The 13,092-nt window shown below is 33.2% G+C and overlaps 2 protein-coding genes and 1 long non-coding RNA gene across 20 annotated transcripts in view; 1 reads left to right on the forward strand and 2 right to left on the reverse strand.

Annotated features, from left to right (window-relative positions):
• Window positions 1-209: 209 nt before the first annotated feature.
• hd (humpty dumpty) lies at window positions 210-3,584 on the reverse strand. Of its 2 annotated transcripts, none has more exons than XM_012280029.2 (6): window positions 2,604-3,584; window positions 2,179-2,507; window positions 1,894-2,129; window positions 1,625-1,828; window positions 1,370-1,556; window positions 210-1,275 (listed from the first exon to the last, which is right to left on the reverse strand). In XM_012280029.2, exons 1-6 carry the CDS (start codon window positions 3,194-3,196, stop codon window positions 1,100-1,102), a joined length of 1,725 nt encoding a protein of 574 aa, XP_012135419.1. In that variant the 5' UTR covers window positions 3,197-3,584; the 3' UTR covers window positions 210-1,099. The 2 variants fall into 2 exon arrangements, with proteins under 2 accessions (XP_012135419.1, XP_003701085.1); XM_003701037.3 differs by having other exon boundaries at window positions 1,894-2,114; window positions 2,604-3,582.
• Window positions 3,330-13,092, reverse strand: part of LOC100881673 (lachesin) — a 76,707-nt gene continuing 66,944 nt past the window's right edge. Inside the window, exons 5-10 of one of the 2 annotated variants that reach the window (XM_003701008.3) lie at window positions 11,796-11,945; window positions 7,404-7,554; window positions 7,165-7,313; window positions 6,616-6,675; window positions 4,538-6,493; window positions 3,330-4,440 (exon numbers count right to left, since the gene is read on the reverse strand). In XM_003701008.3, coding sequence (XP_003701056.2) covers window positions 6,366-6,493; window positions 6,616-6,675; window positions 7,165-7,313; window positions 7,404-7,554; window positions 11,796-11,945 — 638 coding nt within the window. In that variant the 3' untranslated portion in view covers window positions 3,330-4,440; window positions 4,538-6,365. The remainder of the gene's footprint in view (window positions 4,441-4,537; window positions 6,494-6,615; window positions 6,676-7,164; window positions 7,314-7,403; window positions 7,555-11,795; window positions 11,946-13,092) is intronic. The other variant, XM_012280027.2, reaches the window with a different exon arrangement.
• Window positions 4,211-13,092, forward strand: part of LOC105661850 (uncharacterized) — a 94,694-nt gene continuing 85,812 nt past the window's right edge. For 7 of the 16 annotated variants that reach the window (XR_013037305.1, XR_013037304.1, XR_013037307.1 and 4 more), the window contains exons 1-7: window positions 4,211-4,322; window positions 4,394-4,503; window positions 4,585-4,661; window positions 5,555-5,733; window positions 6,321-6,500; window positions 6,588-6,786; window positions 9,265-9,347. This is a non-coding gene — a long non-coding RNA (uncharacterized LOC105661850). Of the gene's footprint in view, window positions 4,323-4,393; window positions 4,520-4,584; window positions 4,662-5,554; window positions 5,734-6,320; window positions 6,501-6,587; window positions 6,787-6,935; window positions 9,180-9,264; window positions 9,348-13,092 lie in introns of all 16 variants that reach the window. The other 9 variants (XR_013037300.1, XR_013037301.1, XR_013037306.1 and 6 more) reach the window with 8 other exon arrangements.

Consider the following 13,092-nt stretch of genomic DNA (forward strand, 5'->3'; position numbering starts at 1 on the left):
TAATAGTAAACATTTATTTTTGTGTTATTTAGGCGTTAATGTAATAATGTAAAAATAACATGAAATCTATATCCTATTGCAAGATTTCCACACCGTAGATTTGCTCTCTTCTAATGTTTCAAAAGTGTGATTCGATACACTCCAGTTCTGTGGTCCAGATATAATTTTCAAATATTTAATTTAATTCATGAAATATTATTAAAGAAAAATTATATTTTTAAAGGTTTTTTTTTTATTAAAATACTTACAATTTTCAAATATAAAACATTTTTGCAATAGATATTCAATTGTTACTGTTATTGCATTCAAAAATAACTGTGTGTAACATCTATTGAAATGGTATGAAATATTTGATAATGTAGCATATAAACTGGTTACAAACTGAACTGTTGTAAGAATTTCAGAAAAAATGACTAGACTATTCATATTGTGTATAAGTGATCCTGATACATACTACAGTGATTGAACAAAAATTTTTTTATAACCTGAAATATTTATACAGAATTGGCCATTATTCGAATAATATTTGAATTACAAATTTTAAATAATTGTAATTAACGAATATCCGATGTAATGGATATTCGACAATAACAAAAAATATTATTCAATGAAAATACGTTAGACGTAAAGAATGAGATCATTTCAAAAAGTTTTTAACGAAACAAAGTTATTCCAAAAGTATCAAGTATTTAAACCGTTGTTCTGATTAAATGTTATTCGTTACTTTTAGAATAACTGGATTTTCGAAACTTATATCTGGAAGGTATTCGAATAATGTCTAACTCTCCTGCCTACATTATGAATTTTCATGATTACTTATAACGATTAAAACAGCTTTGACACCGGCAGTAGTAGCAATTATAAAAGAATAGCGAAAATTATTACTATGTTACGACGATAATCGTTTTTAAACTTATTCTATTAATTATAATTATATTATCGTTAATCTTTTAAGAACTATGTTGCAATTGTTATCGTTTTTACTATAAATTATATCGTCACACTATTCACATACGTTTATAAAATATAATTATTGCCAAACGAACTTATAAACGTAATTAATTAAAGACTAATTAATAATGATTGTTATAATCATTCGTCAAGACCATGTATATAAATTATTTGAAAATTTTATACTTTCTACGAGTTGAATGTGACTTGGGTCAGGATTGCAAAAATATTGTAATAATTCATCACTGAATCCACAATCACTCAAATTTTCTTTGCCAAAAACATTTTGCGGCATTTTTGACCCACCTTCTGATTCCGTCTCTTCTGTGAAAATATAAAAATTTGATATTCATAATTGCTGTATAAATAATTATAATTGTACTTCTTTCATACAGTATAAGAAGAAGAAATAATTTACCAAGTCCTTGTTTAGCTGCTGAGAAGGCAGTTGTTGCATTTAATTGTGCACAACTTGCAGAGTATTGTTCCAATTGGCTAGATTTCATTAAGGAACAAAGGGAAGGTAACACATGTGGCAAAAGAGGCCCTTTTAGTTCCAAGGAAAAATATCTTTCATTTTCAATGCGTACTTTACTTTCTTTAACCTTAAAAAAAAAAGAATAAATCAAATTCTATATTTAACAATTTAAACTTATACAAAATAATATTTTACCTTTATAGATTTTAATGTAGCACCATGAAAAGCTACAGGTGCTAAAAGAGTTGGAGGCACTCCTGCTAAAGGACCAGTTATTGTAATAGCAGATTTACAATTAATTAGAAAATTGAATAATGCCTGTGCTTCCACTCCTTTCACGAAAATGAGGGAATGCTTCAAATTATCTATTTCAGTTTCTTTCTCCAAAGTCATTCTTGCCTGGAATAAAATGAAATCAATTTGATGAGTACAATGGAAGGAAATTAAGAACACTGGGAAATTACCTGTGAACTATTAATTTTCTGAATTTCAGAATTCTCTACTCCTAAACTCTGCAGCCATTCAGCTTGTGTTTCATCTTCATCATCATCAAAATTCTGTTCCTCTGGGTTGTTCAATACTGCTGTAGGACTGGACTCGCTTAAATCTGATGTTACACAACCTGAATCAGCTCCATCCGAGTATCTCTTAGAGTCTTTCCTCAATGGCATTGTATATTTAATTTCTATAAAAAACAGTTCTTAAATTTCTAATTGTTTTTACCACATACATAATTCAATTTGTTATACCTTCTTGTTTTAAAAATTGTCGAAAACCACGCGTTGTAGGTGTTAAAAAAGCATGAGCTTCAGAAATTCCACAAATTCCAGCAGCACGAAACAAGGCAGTGAAATTATTTGCACAAACATAAAAATATGGACACTGCCGTGCTCTTAATAAATGGAAAAGTGATCTAAAACTTTCGCTCCATTCTTTATAAAGAGCATCTTTGACAGGTAGATTATTTACTATTGTGAAGTTACTTGTTAAATTAGCACTCACTTTGCCAGCAGAGCGAGGAAATAATTCTAGCCATGGTAGTGAAGGATGTTGCCACACTAAGCAACATCTATGTAATCTATATGAATGAAATTACAAATGTATTAATGTTAGCTATGTTTCTAAACTCTGAAGTCCCATTGAATTAAAATTTGTACAATGTTATAACAATCACCTTGCATTTGGACTAGTGTCTAAAGTTGAATCTTTTTCACTGATATCTAAACACCTTACAAAACCAGTTGTACCAGAAGCTTCTTCACTTGTCTTTAATTTGCAATTCCATGGGAAAGGTTTTGGAGACATGAATCTCATTTTAGTTTTTAAAGTCCAATCTATTGGAATATATTTTTCACCTTTCGGTGTCTCAGATTCTACAAAATTCTTATGTACTTCTAATTTCGAAAGAGCATTGCTAAATGTTAAAGAACCATCTAATATCGAATTTTCCACGTTGTCTGCTTTTGGTGGTTCAATGTTTAATAATTCAAACAGTGTATTATCGTTACTAGCTTCTAATTCTACAGATGTAATATTTGACTTTTTACAAATTTCATCCTTAGCAAAAGGATTTTTACGTTTCTGGCCTGTAAACTGACTGAAGCTGTTGTTACATTTGTTAGATTTCACTGTAGAGTCATTTTGATCAACACGTATATTATTTATACGTGCTTGCAATGCACGTTTCTTCACTTTCAAACGATGCAACTGCATTACTTGATCAGGCCTCTTCCATTCTGATGCTTGCACTTTTTCTAAGCCCTCCATTGATGTATGTAAAATTTTATCACATAAAAGGTTTATAAAACATTCAGTAATATAAAAAGGAAACAAACATGATATCGATGTTTGCAAAGAATAACATTACTTTCCGATTTCGTATACTTATAGGGAAACAATCTTATTTTTCAAACACAATGTATAATACGAATATACGTTACAGTTCCAAACATTTTATATTCTCATGTACACATATTATATTTAGACAGGCGGTATGAACGAAATAATGGTATAAGACACACACAACATTAATCGAACTTTTCATATCAATTTAATAAAATCATCGAATGAATTCATTAAAAACTAAACGTACACAGCTGACTGTATAAACTATAAACAGGAGAGGTCCCCAACGCGGTATAGTCTCTCCAGCCACATCTTCCTACTGCTACGTGAACTACCAACACATGTTCAATTTATGTACATATACTTCCTTTACGTATGACAAGCATGTGAACACGCACACATCTGCACACGAATGTGGGGGGTATTAATGGTAAATAAGAACACTTCTTTCAAACAGAATTTATTATAAAAACTTCATCTTGTACTACTTTTCGCATACATATACATCCTTAATAAAAATTCTGTAATTATTTAATTTATACAGTAGCAAGTAAGAACAGCATGTTATTGTAAAACAGTTAATTTCCTACATTGAAAACATTGTTCCAAACTTTACTTTCTCGTCTATATTAACTTAATCACAATTTAAAAATATGGCAGTCTTTTTCAAATAGAAACCGTTTCTTCCTAGAAGATGATGAACTTTTTAAAGAATTAATCGTAGTATATTTTGTAACTGTACGAATTTAGAAATGTTACATATGATTATCATGTGGCTTATAAGTAACAGTGAGAAAAGTTTTCTTTTGGATTTAATATTGTTAATAAATTTTCGGAATGCCGCCAAAAATAGTGACACTACGGTCATCTTGCGGTAAATGAAGCAACTAAACAGAGGAAAATTTCGTTTTTCGCAAAGTGAGTCACTTTCGCGTTATTGGCGCCAAAAGCGTGTTTTATCGTAAACGTCTATTTTGAGTAATGTCATTACAATTTGTACAAAGCTGTATTGTGTTTATAAATTTGTGAAACATATAACAGGAATGATGTAAGTGAAAATTTTGTTTGATAATACATTAAATAGTTCAAAATATTAAATATTTCAAATTGAATTCCTAGTACGAAGAATGTTGTGACGTAATGTCGATTCCGAAATAATGACGGATCTTCAAAATATAAGAAAAACGTTGTGTGGAAGATTATTTAGGATAAAATGAGAGTGTGCTTCTGTAAGTATTAAAAAAAGTAAGTTTTAATACGTACCAACAATGTTGATAATGTAGAATGTACAGTAATGCAACCTGTTGTAGAGCAGTCGGGAGGTGCTGCCACTGCAACAACTATGCACATAATTTCCAAGGCGAAGGTTGAATACAGGGAACTGCAGGTATTTATCCCCCATTAAATATTTAAAATAAATAATCACGCTATAACACCAATTTAATTATTCAAATAATTTTGCATATAGAAAGTTAAATATGCATGTTATTTTAAATGTATAAACTCTACAAAAATAAAATATAAAAGTATAGATCCTTTTTGTAGCATAACCTTTTTATTAATAAGGGTACCATTATTAAGTCATCCGCCATTAATAAAGCACGCTTTCTTTTGAAACTGTACTTTAGAATTTAAATAGATTTAAATAATGACATGTTAACACTTATGCAGGAAAAATATTTCTTACAAATATATTTTTAAGTATAATTTGAGAATACTATTTTAATGTAAATAAAAATTAAAAGATTACAAATTAATTCACAGAAAAAGAGAATTGTAGAATTTTTAAAAATAAAGATTTAGGAACAGAGCAAGTATTTCCAGTGATCAACAGAATAAAATATTATTGTATACTTTATATTGTTAAGGTATTTTACTTACTTTTGAATATCAAAAGTACCATAGACTTTTTAACTGAATTTACTTTATTTGTCGAATTTACCAACATCCTAACTTTTGAACTCGACTGTCGCGACACAATCACCTTAAATGGGTCGCCTGTTGCATCTAAAAGAACACTGAACAAAGACAAAAAACAATGGAATGAGACAGAATGCATTAAAATAAAACGTGTAAAGTACAATGAACTCAACAAACAAGAATTTGTACCTAAATAAGTTTATGTGTCAAGTAGAAAGAGTTTTGTGTCACGGTCTTATACAATTTGGGCTTCCTTTTGTTGAAAACAAGTGCATGAAAAGAAATGTTCTACCGCTCGTCTCACAATTTTTGCATGAAGTAACAAGAGATTCATTTAGGCTCTACTTAATTCTTTTTTAGGTTCTTCTTCCCTAGGATTTTCCTAGGTTCCTAAGTTATGGTCAGCACACATATAAATTGCAGCAAGAAAAGTATACTCTTCTTCAGCTTTTCAAAAAAACGTACACATCTTCGGTTCCTAAAAATTAGGAGAAGCATTCTTCCCAAAAGTGGGAAACACACCTAATTGAGGAACACAGGTACAATTGAGTCGTAGATATACAATGTATGTTCGATCGTATAATTTTATTTCGAAACATCGAGTTCCCTGACGTCTAATTGTCTGCAATGCTGATACCAATGACAAAATGATCGTTAAGTTATTATTATCGACGATTTGTTAAGCATTATTAATAATTAGGGCCAAGCTGCTTCAGCGTTCTCGAAGTCTTGTGTTTTCCGACGGTGCGTCTTCTCTCGTCGATTCGTGATCGACATTTTTAACAAAACGTATCGCGAATCTAACTGGGCGCATACATTGACAACATCCATTGATCTAAAAATGTGGTTTTTTTTTCGCATTTTTTGGCATTCGGGAGTAGGAAAGGGAAATAGGAAGATATGAAGAACGCAAGCCTCCAGTTTATTCTTTTCTTTTTTTTTTCTTCTTTTGGTTCGCTTCTTTTCACTCGCACATTCACTCGAATAATTCGTTCTTCTCACAAAGAACACACTGTCTTATGTACTCTTTTTAGATCTTACGTACTCTTCTGATATGTTCTCCACACACACGCATACACGCGACGTTCATACTCGTTTCTTTTAATTCATGTCCTTTGGCACACAGTTAACCGGCACTCAGCTTAGCGGTGACCAGCAACGGGTACCTTCTTCACCGTGGCCAGAATAACACCGGTATGAAGAGAAACATCGACAAAAAATGCGATAATTTCTTGTAACATCCGAACAGTCCTCTGCCGTTGTTACTCGCACCTGAACTTTGTGCTGCCTCGGCTAAACCTGAACAGTAAAATAATATTATTTAACTATGCTACATATTTTATTTATTTTCATTTTGTTTACTCATTTTAATTATATCTTTTACTTGTTTTAGTTTTGCATATCAAAATTGAAAGACTCACCACCGATAATGGATACGTGGTCTTTTCCGCGTGACGATCTGTCGGAACTAATTTTAATTTCTGAAACCAAATGATGACCATTAGGCTGAGCATTTAATTATACGTTGTAATTAAATCGTTTTTAATAGAATGCAACAACATTGTTGTGAACACTTAAGGACTTAATAAGAGGTAAATGTTTTTACAACAAAGTAGAATGTAAAATGTTTGTTTACTCTAAATATCTTATAACAATTATATAATGATGATAATGATGATGATGATATTGATGATATTGATAATAATAATGATAATAATTATATTGATGATAATGATGATAGTGAAGATAATGACAATGATAATGATCACGCAAATGGAATTAATACTAGCAATAGTAAGATTAAATTCATTAATGAAGAAGTACCCTTCACTCTTCATTGACAAAAGAAAAAGAAGTGCAATAAATAAAAAGCCTTGAAAGATTACATGACTGCGCCAATATTAATAAATAAAAGTGAAGAATAATTGTAAGTAGCTTCTGAAATGGCAAGTATTGTTAAGAATACTTACCATATAGTCTTACAGTGCCATCTGCTTTACCGAGACTATTCGTCGACACGCATTTATAGCTACCCACGTCTTGTTCCGTGAATCCTTTGATTAACAGCCACATCAAAACTTTATATCCGGATCGTTCTTCCCGTACGGTGTACTTGAGTCTATAGAATTGAACGGTAATAAGCTCTGTTAATTATGAGAGAACATTGCCAGCGTTCGAAACGATAGAAAAGAAAAGGACATAACCTTACCCCTCGAGCAACATTTCATCTTCCACTCCTGGCCGGTTCTTTACCCAATAATTAATTGTATTTGGAAATGCCTCGACGTAACATTTCAACTGCACGTCTGTTCCCAATGGCGCTCCTAATAGCTGATTAGGTGATTGTACGACGGGTGCAACTATGAAAATATATCATTTTTATTTAATTACAGAAATTTTCTAAAATTGTTTTGTAACTTAGTTATAAATATTTGTTATAGATTTAATTTGGTTAATATTAGAATTAAATTCAACTACAAAATTTTATAACAAAATTTAAAATATTGCTAACGGAATGGATGTAAAAAATATTGAAAATCAGTCTTTTGTAAATTCGGTATAAATTAGTAGCAGCGCACCTCAAGTGTCGATACCAGGATATAAAAATAGATCAGAATAATTTTTTAAATAAAATTTCACCGTATAAAGGAGCCTTTCATACTAGACGAATGAAAAGAATTTAATTCAATTCCAAGCGTGGGAAACGGAGGGTAACTTCAATTTTAAAGTCGAAACGTCAAATTCAGTGACCTATAATAATGTACATACATATCATGCAAATGAGATACGCTGTAAAGCTTTCTCATTTGCGATTCCGTATTAATATTCCTTGCTCTATTATTATAGCCGATTGTTAACCGACCAAAAAAAATACCTAATAAATTTAATATACAGCACGTAACATGCTGAGCGTTTGAATAACAATACAAAATTATAAAATCTATGGCGCTTTATTACCTAATTAATTCTCGTACAGTATCTATTGTTTTCGAGCCATTAATACCGATACCGTTTATGCAAATCCATCGGTATTAACAGATATTTCGCATATAAACAATTATACTGTATATCGTAGCTGCATTAAAATTATATCCTGGAAATGATACAACTTATGAGGTATTACTTTTGTAAAATATGCATGAAACGTACGAAGCGAGTTACCTAAGAATTTTACCTGAAATATCTTTGAAATTTCCTATTATGTCGAACGTTTCAAGCGAAACATTTTGAATGTACTGAATATTTCAAACGAAAGTTGAAGGAAGCATAAAGTAGACGCGCTCGTTATATCGCCGAGACTGTAGGTAAAATACCGTCGGAAGTACGCTCTTTCAATTTCAAGTATTAAAGTAAACAGAATAACAAACAATTATTCACCGAAATTTAACAATATATTATATTTCTAATATCGTGGATTTGGTAGAAAACCGACATTGCGATAAATTTCAATTTTTATCCGCATTAATAATCTCTTGGACTATTTGAAGTATGTATTTATTGCATAAAAAAGCCAATATGAGGGATGTTAAAATATCTGTTTATTGTGCATTTCAACGAGGAAACAAACAAAATGCATGAATTCCGTTCTTAAACAGAAATCAAGCCACGTTTGCAAATGAAACAAACGATATTGTGTCGAGTGATAAATTCACAAACACTCTGCAGCATTTATCTCCGCTTTTTCGTTTTAATTCGTTACGATAGCAGAGCCTGATATGCAATCTCGAATCTTTTTCCGCCGCTTCCTGCGAAATCGGAGATGCGAGCCGATCTTGCATTTTTTAAGCAAAATGAAATCGTTGAGCGGAAAAATATTATCGATTCGTACGGCTTAAAAAAATACTGCCACTCGACGTGTTTGATATCTCATCGTTATGCATACTGAATTTTTAATGGACATATAGGGGTTGCGGTTTATAATTATATTGATAGAAAGATCTTGCCTGAATCCACAAATTTTAAACAAGATGGGACAATAATTTTTGTAACTAGAATTATTTTTAGAAGTCTAATACTTTTTTATTTAGGACGTAACTTTTGAAATAACTGATAAGTTCACTTTTTTTTAGCGGAGGCTTCTGCAAAATCGATTTGGTTTGTGCACGAACCAGCAATATAACGAGAGTCTAATGAACCCCTACAAATAATTCAGGTAATCATTCTATAAATATCTCAGCATAAATACGTGTTAAGCGATATTTAACTATCGCATTTATTAGGATTCTCATTACATTAAAAATGATAATCTCAGGGAGGCTAGCAAAGGTTCGTCTTATCGTTATTAAATATTTATCAACATTATCTACGATCTCAGTGTGCAGAGATTAAATGGGACGCCTTGTATAAACAAGACCATGCGAATATTGCGAACTATGACGTGTGAATTAATTAGTTAATTCGTAAGTACGTCTTATTTTGGAACATTCGAGTTGTGCAGTAATAACTCGTATACGTCATAATTTGCATGGCCTCATTTGTACAGCGAGATATCTCGAAATTCGAAATATTAAATTCTTGAAGAGTCATCTGCAGTGTCACCTAAAAATTATTATAATAGCGTTTAATCCGTTAATCGGGAATGATGAATGAACTCGTCGCTCTGGCAAAAAGCGCGCAAAGCTTTACGGTGCATTTATCAAAATATTTATGCTTGAAATTGTACCGTTCTGGTCATATTAATTCGTGAATTTTCTACCGTGTTTTAATGCGTTCCTATGCGTTTTATTAGGACGTAAACAAAATTATATTCTAAAGTAGTGCATGCAAAATGGGGTGCAATTTCGAATGGAGATTTGGAGAGTTGGAGAATTTGTGGATTTAGAAGTTTTGAGGATTCCAAGATTTGACAAAAATGATTACAGCAAAAAATAATATAAATCAAATTAAAATAAGTGTAAAGAACAGTGAGGTTTAAGTACATATTTGATAAAAAGTTGACTATTTAATCTTATACTACTTGTAGGGTTTGTTGAACTTGATTTACCAAAGATAAGAGAAGACCCAGAGATCAATCAAGTGGACCGTGTCTAAAAAGTGCCTCACAATTAGTGTAGGTCCCTGAAATGTTGCTGACGTGATTCTGAATAAGATTTCCCTTTGCAAAAATGTGGTTTGAAGCTTCGTCTTTGAGTTATGAAGGGAAAACACGGACCAATCAGAGCGTGAGATTACGCATGCGCAGACGCGAGAGCGGTAGTTTCGGATAACGCGTAGTTATCCAACGCTTGGTAATCTGACGCGTAGTAATGCAACGCGTGGTAATGCAACGCGTAGTAATCCAACGCGTAGTAATCCAGCGTGTAGATATCTAACGCGTAGTAATCCAGCGCGTGGATATTCAACGCGTATAAGTCCAACGCATGGTAATTCTAAGCGTAGGAATCTAATGCGCGGTAATCTAACGCGTAGTTAACCAACGCGTAGTAATCCAACGCGTAGTAATACAGCGTGTGGATATCCAACGCGTAGTAATCCAGCGCGTGAATATTCAACGCGTAGTAATTGAACGCGTAATAATGCAACGCGTGGTAATTCTAAGCATAGGAATCTAATGCGTCGTAATCTACGCGTAGTAATCCAGCGTGTGGATATCTAACGCGTAGTAATCCAGCGCGTGGATATTCAACGCATATAAGTCCAACGCGTGGTAATTCTAAGCGTGGGAATCTAATGCGTGGCAATCTAACGCGTAGTTAACCAACGCGTAGTAATCCAACGCGTAGTAACACAGCGTGTGGATATCCAACTCGTAGTAATCCAGCGCGTGCATATTCAACGCGTAGTAATTCAACGCGTAATAATGCAACGCGTGGTAATTCTAAGCATAGGAATTTAATGCGTCGTAATCTACGCGTAGTAATCCAGCGTGTAGATATCTAACGCGTAGTAATCCAGCGCGTGGATATTCAACGCGTATAAGTCCAACGCGTGGTAATTCTAAGCGTTGGAATCTAATGCGTGGCAATTTAACGCGTAGTTAACCAACGCGTAGTAATCCAACGCGTAGTAATACAGCGTGTGGATATCCAACGCGTAGTAATCCAGCGCGTGCATATTCAACGCATAGTAATTCAACGCGTAATAATGCAACGCGTGGTAATTCTAAACATAGAAATCTAATGTGTCGTAATCTACGCGTAGTAATCCAGCGTGTGGATATCTAACGCGTAGTAATCCAGCGCGTGGATATTCAACGCGTATAAGTCCAACGCGTGGTAATTCTAAGCGTAGGAATCTAATGCGTGGCAATCTAACGCGTAGTTAACCAACGCGTAATAATCCAACGTGTAGTAAGCCTGGCGCTCTGATTGACCCGCGTTTTTTCTTAATAATTCAAAAACGAAGCTTCAAACCCAATTTTTGCAAAGGGAAATCTTGTACAAAATCACGTCAGCTATCCCCTATTTCAAGGACCTAACTAATAGTGAGATCCACACTAATTGTGAAACCTACATTAGTTGTGAGACAGCCTGTATAGGTGAATGGTCAGAGACCTGTCATTACGGAGGGTGTCGTTACATCAGCAACAGTATCGTCTTTTATCAATGGTGGGTGCTTTTCTATCGAGTACAATCAGGGATTAGGAGGAAAACGAGCTTACAATTCACGGCGAGTGTCACTCGCTTGCTAACGGCAGGCGGCACGTCGTTGCTGGCGATGCACAGATACGCTCCCATTTGTCGCCTCTCAACACGATGGAATTGCAGTAGAGAACCATTGTACGTTTCGTGCCTTTCGAATGTGCCTCCACCTGCACATTAAGAAAAGTTTCCTTGAAAATTAGAGCAAAGTTGCGTAACACAAGACGAGTTCAAATCTGAGTAAATAAGGGATCCATCCACGTACAGTTTCGTTATGCACGAAGCTTCAGACTTCCTCCATAATAATCAAGAGTAGATTTGTTAAAGTTGCCTCTTACAAAATTTTTCTTCCGATCATCGTTTCTTTTAAAATTGTATCTTTAAAATGAGCTTTCGCTGTCGTTCTTCTGAAATCTTTGGCGTGTTACGAGAATAATAAAGCTTTTGTGCGGAACGTCGAGTGGCTTTTATGGGGAGATAACCTGTCGCTAGTACGGAAATCCGTGTTGGGAACATTCATGATTTATTAGAATGTTTCTCGAACTTTACTGACACGAGGTATAAAATATTTAATTATATCAGATGTCTACAAGAAGCATGCTAAAATTATACCGTCGAAAATAAGGGAAGAGCTCAAGAATCGCGTGCTGTCGTACATTTAACTCTTTATTATTTTCCAAATTAAAATCGTAGTTATGAAATATTTGTCTTCGACAACTTAGAACGACGTTATTGTGTTATACGCTGCAAGTTCATAAATAGAATAGAATTTAATATCAATAAATTTAATACGAGAATGTTTTATCATATTTAATAGAAAATAATTGGTTCTTTGAGATTGTAATATTGTCCATTAACAAATATCCAATTTTCAATGGTTAACGTCGCAATCGATAACCGGTTATTTTATACAAAAAATATTAACATGCGTCATTTTAATCAAACTTTAAGCTTCAGGCCAAAAGTGCTATTTGGTTATGCTTTTATCAAATCGTGTTTGATTTCCTGTGCGACGAAATCGGTCGTCGTTTATTATAACTGACAACCGGCCATTTTGTATTAACCTTCCATTACGTGCGGCGTTATAAATGTACTTACAACAGTTGTGAATTATCCGGTGCTGTTTGCTGTCTATTTTGTTCATCTAAAAGCAAACATCTATGGGAAATGAGGTTAATATTTATTTTAGAAAATTTGGAAATTTAATGATGTAAGGTTTTGTGAGTTTGGAAATTAGGAGTTGTGAGATTTATCAAATTTTTGGGTTGGATAGTTGGGAAATTGGGAAATTGGGAAGTTGGGAAATTGGGAAATTGG

This window comes from Megachile rotundata, chromosome 2 (genome assembly GCF_050947335.1).
Source record: "Megachile rotundata isolate GNS110a chromosome 2, iyMegRotu1, whole genome shotgun sequence".
Taxonomy (NCBI): Eukaryota; Metazoa; Arthropoda; class Insecta; order Hymenoptera; family Megachilidae; genus Megachile; species Megachile rotundata.

Coding starts and splice junctions, on each gene's coding strand:
- hd (XM_012280029.2), bottom strand. CDS start 3,196: ATGGAGGGCTTAGAAAAAGTGCAAGCATCAGAATGGAAGAGGCCTGAT. Junction 1,829..1,893: donor AGAAAATTAATAGTTCACAG/GTAATTTCCCAG, acceptor ATTTTATTCCAG/GCAAGAATGACTTTGGAGAA. Junction 1,557..1,624: donor CTACATTAAAATCTATAAAG/GTAAAATATTAT, acceptor TTTTTTTTTAAG/GTTAAAGAAAGTAAAGTACG.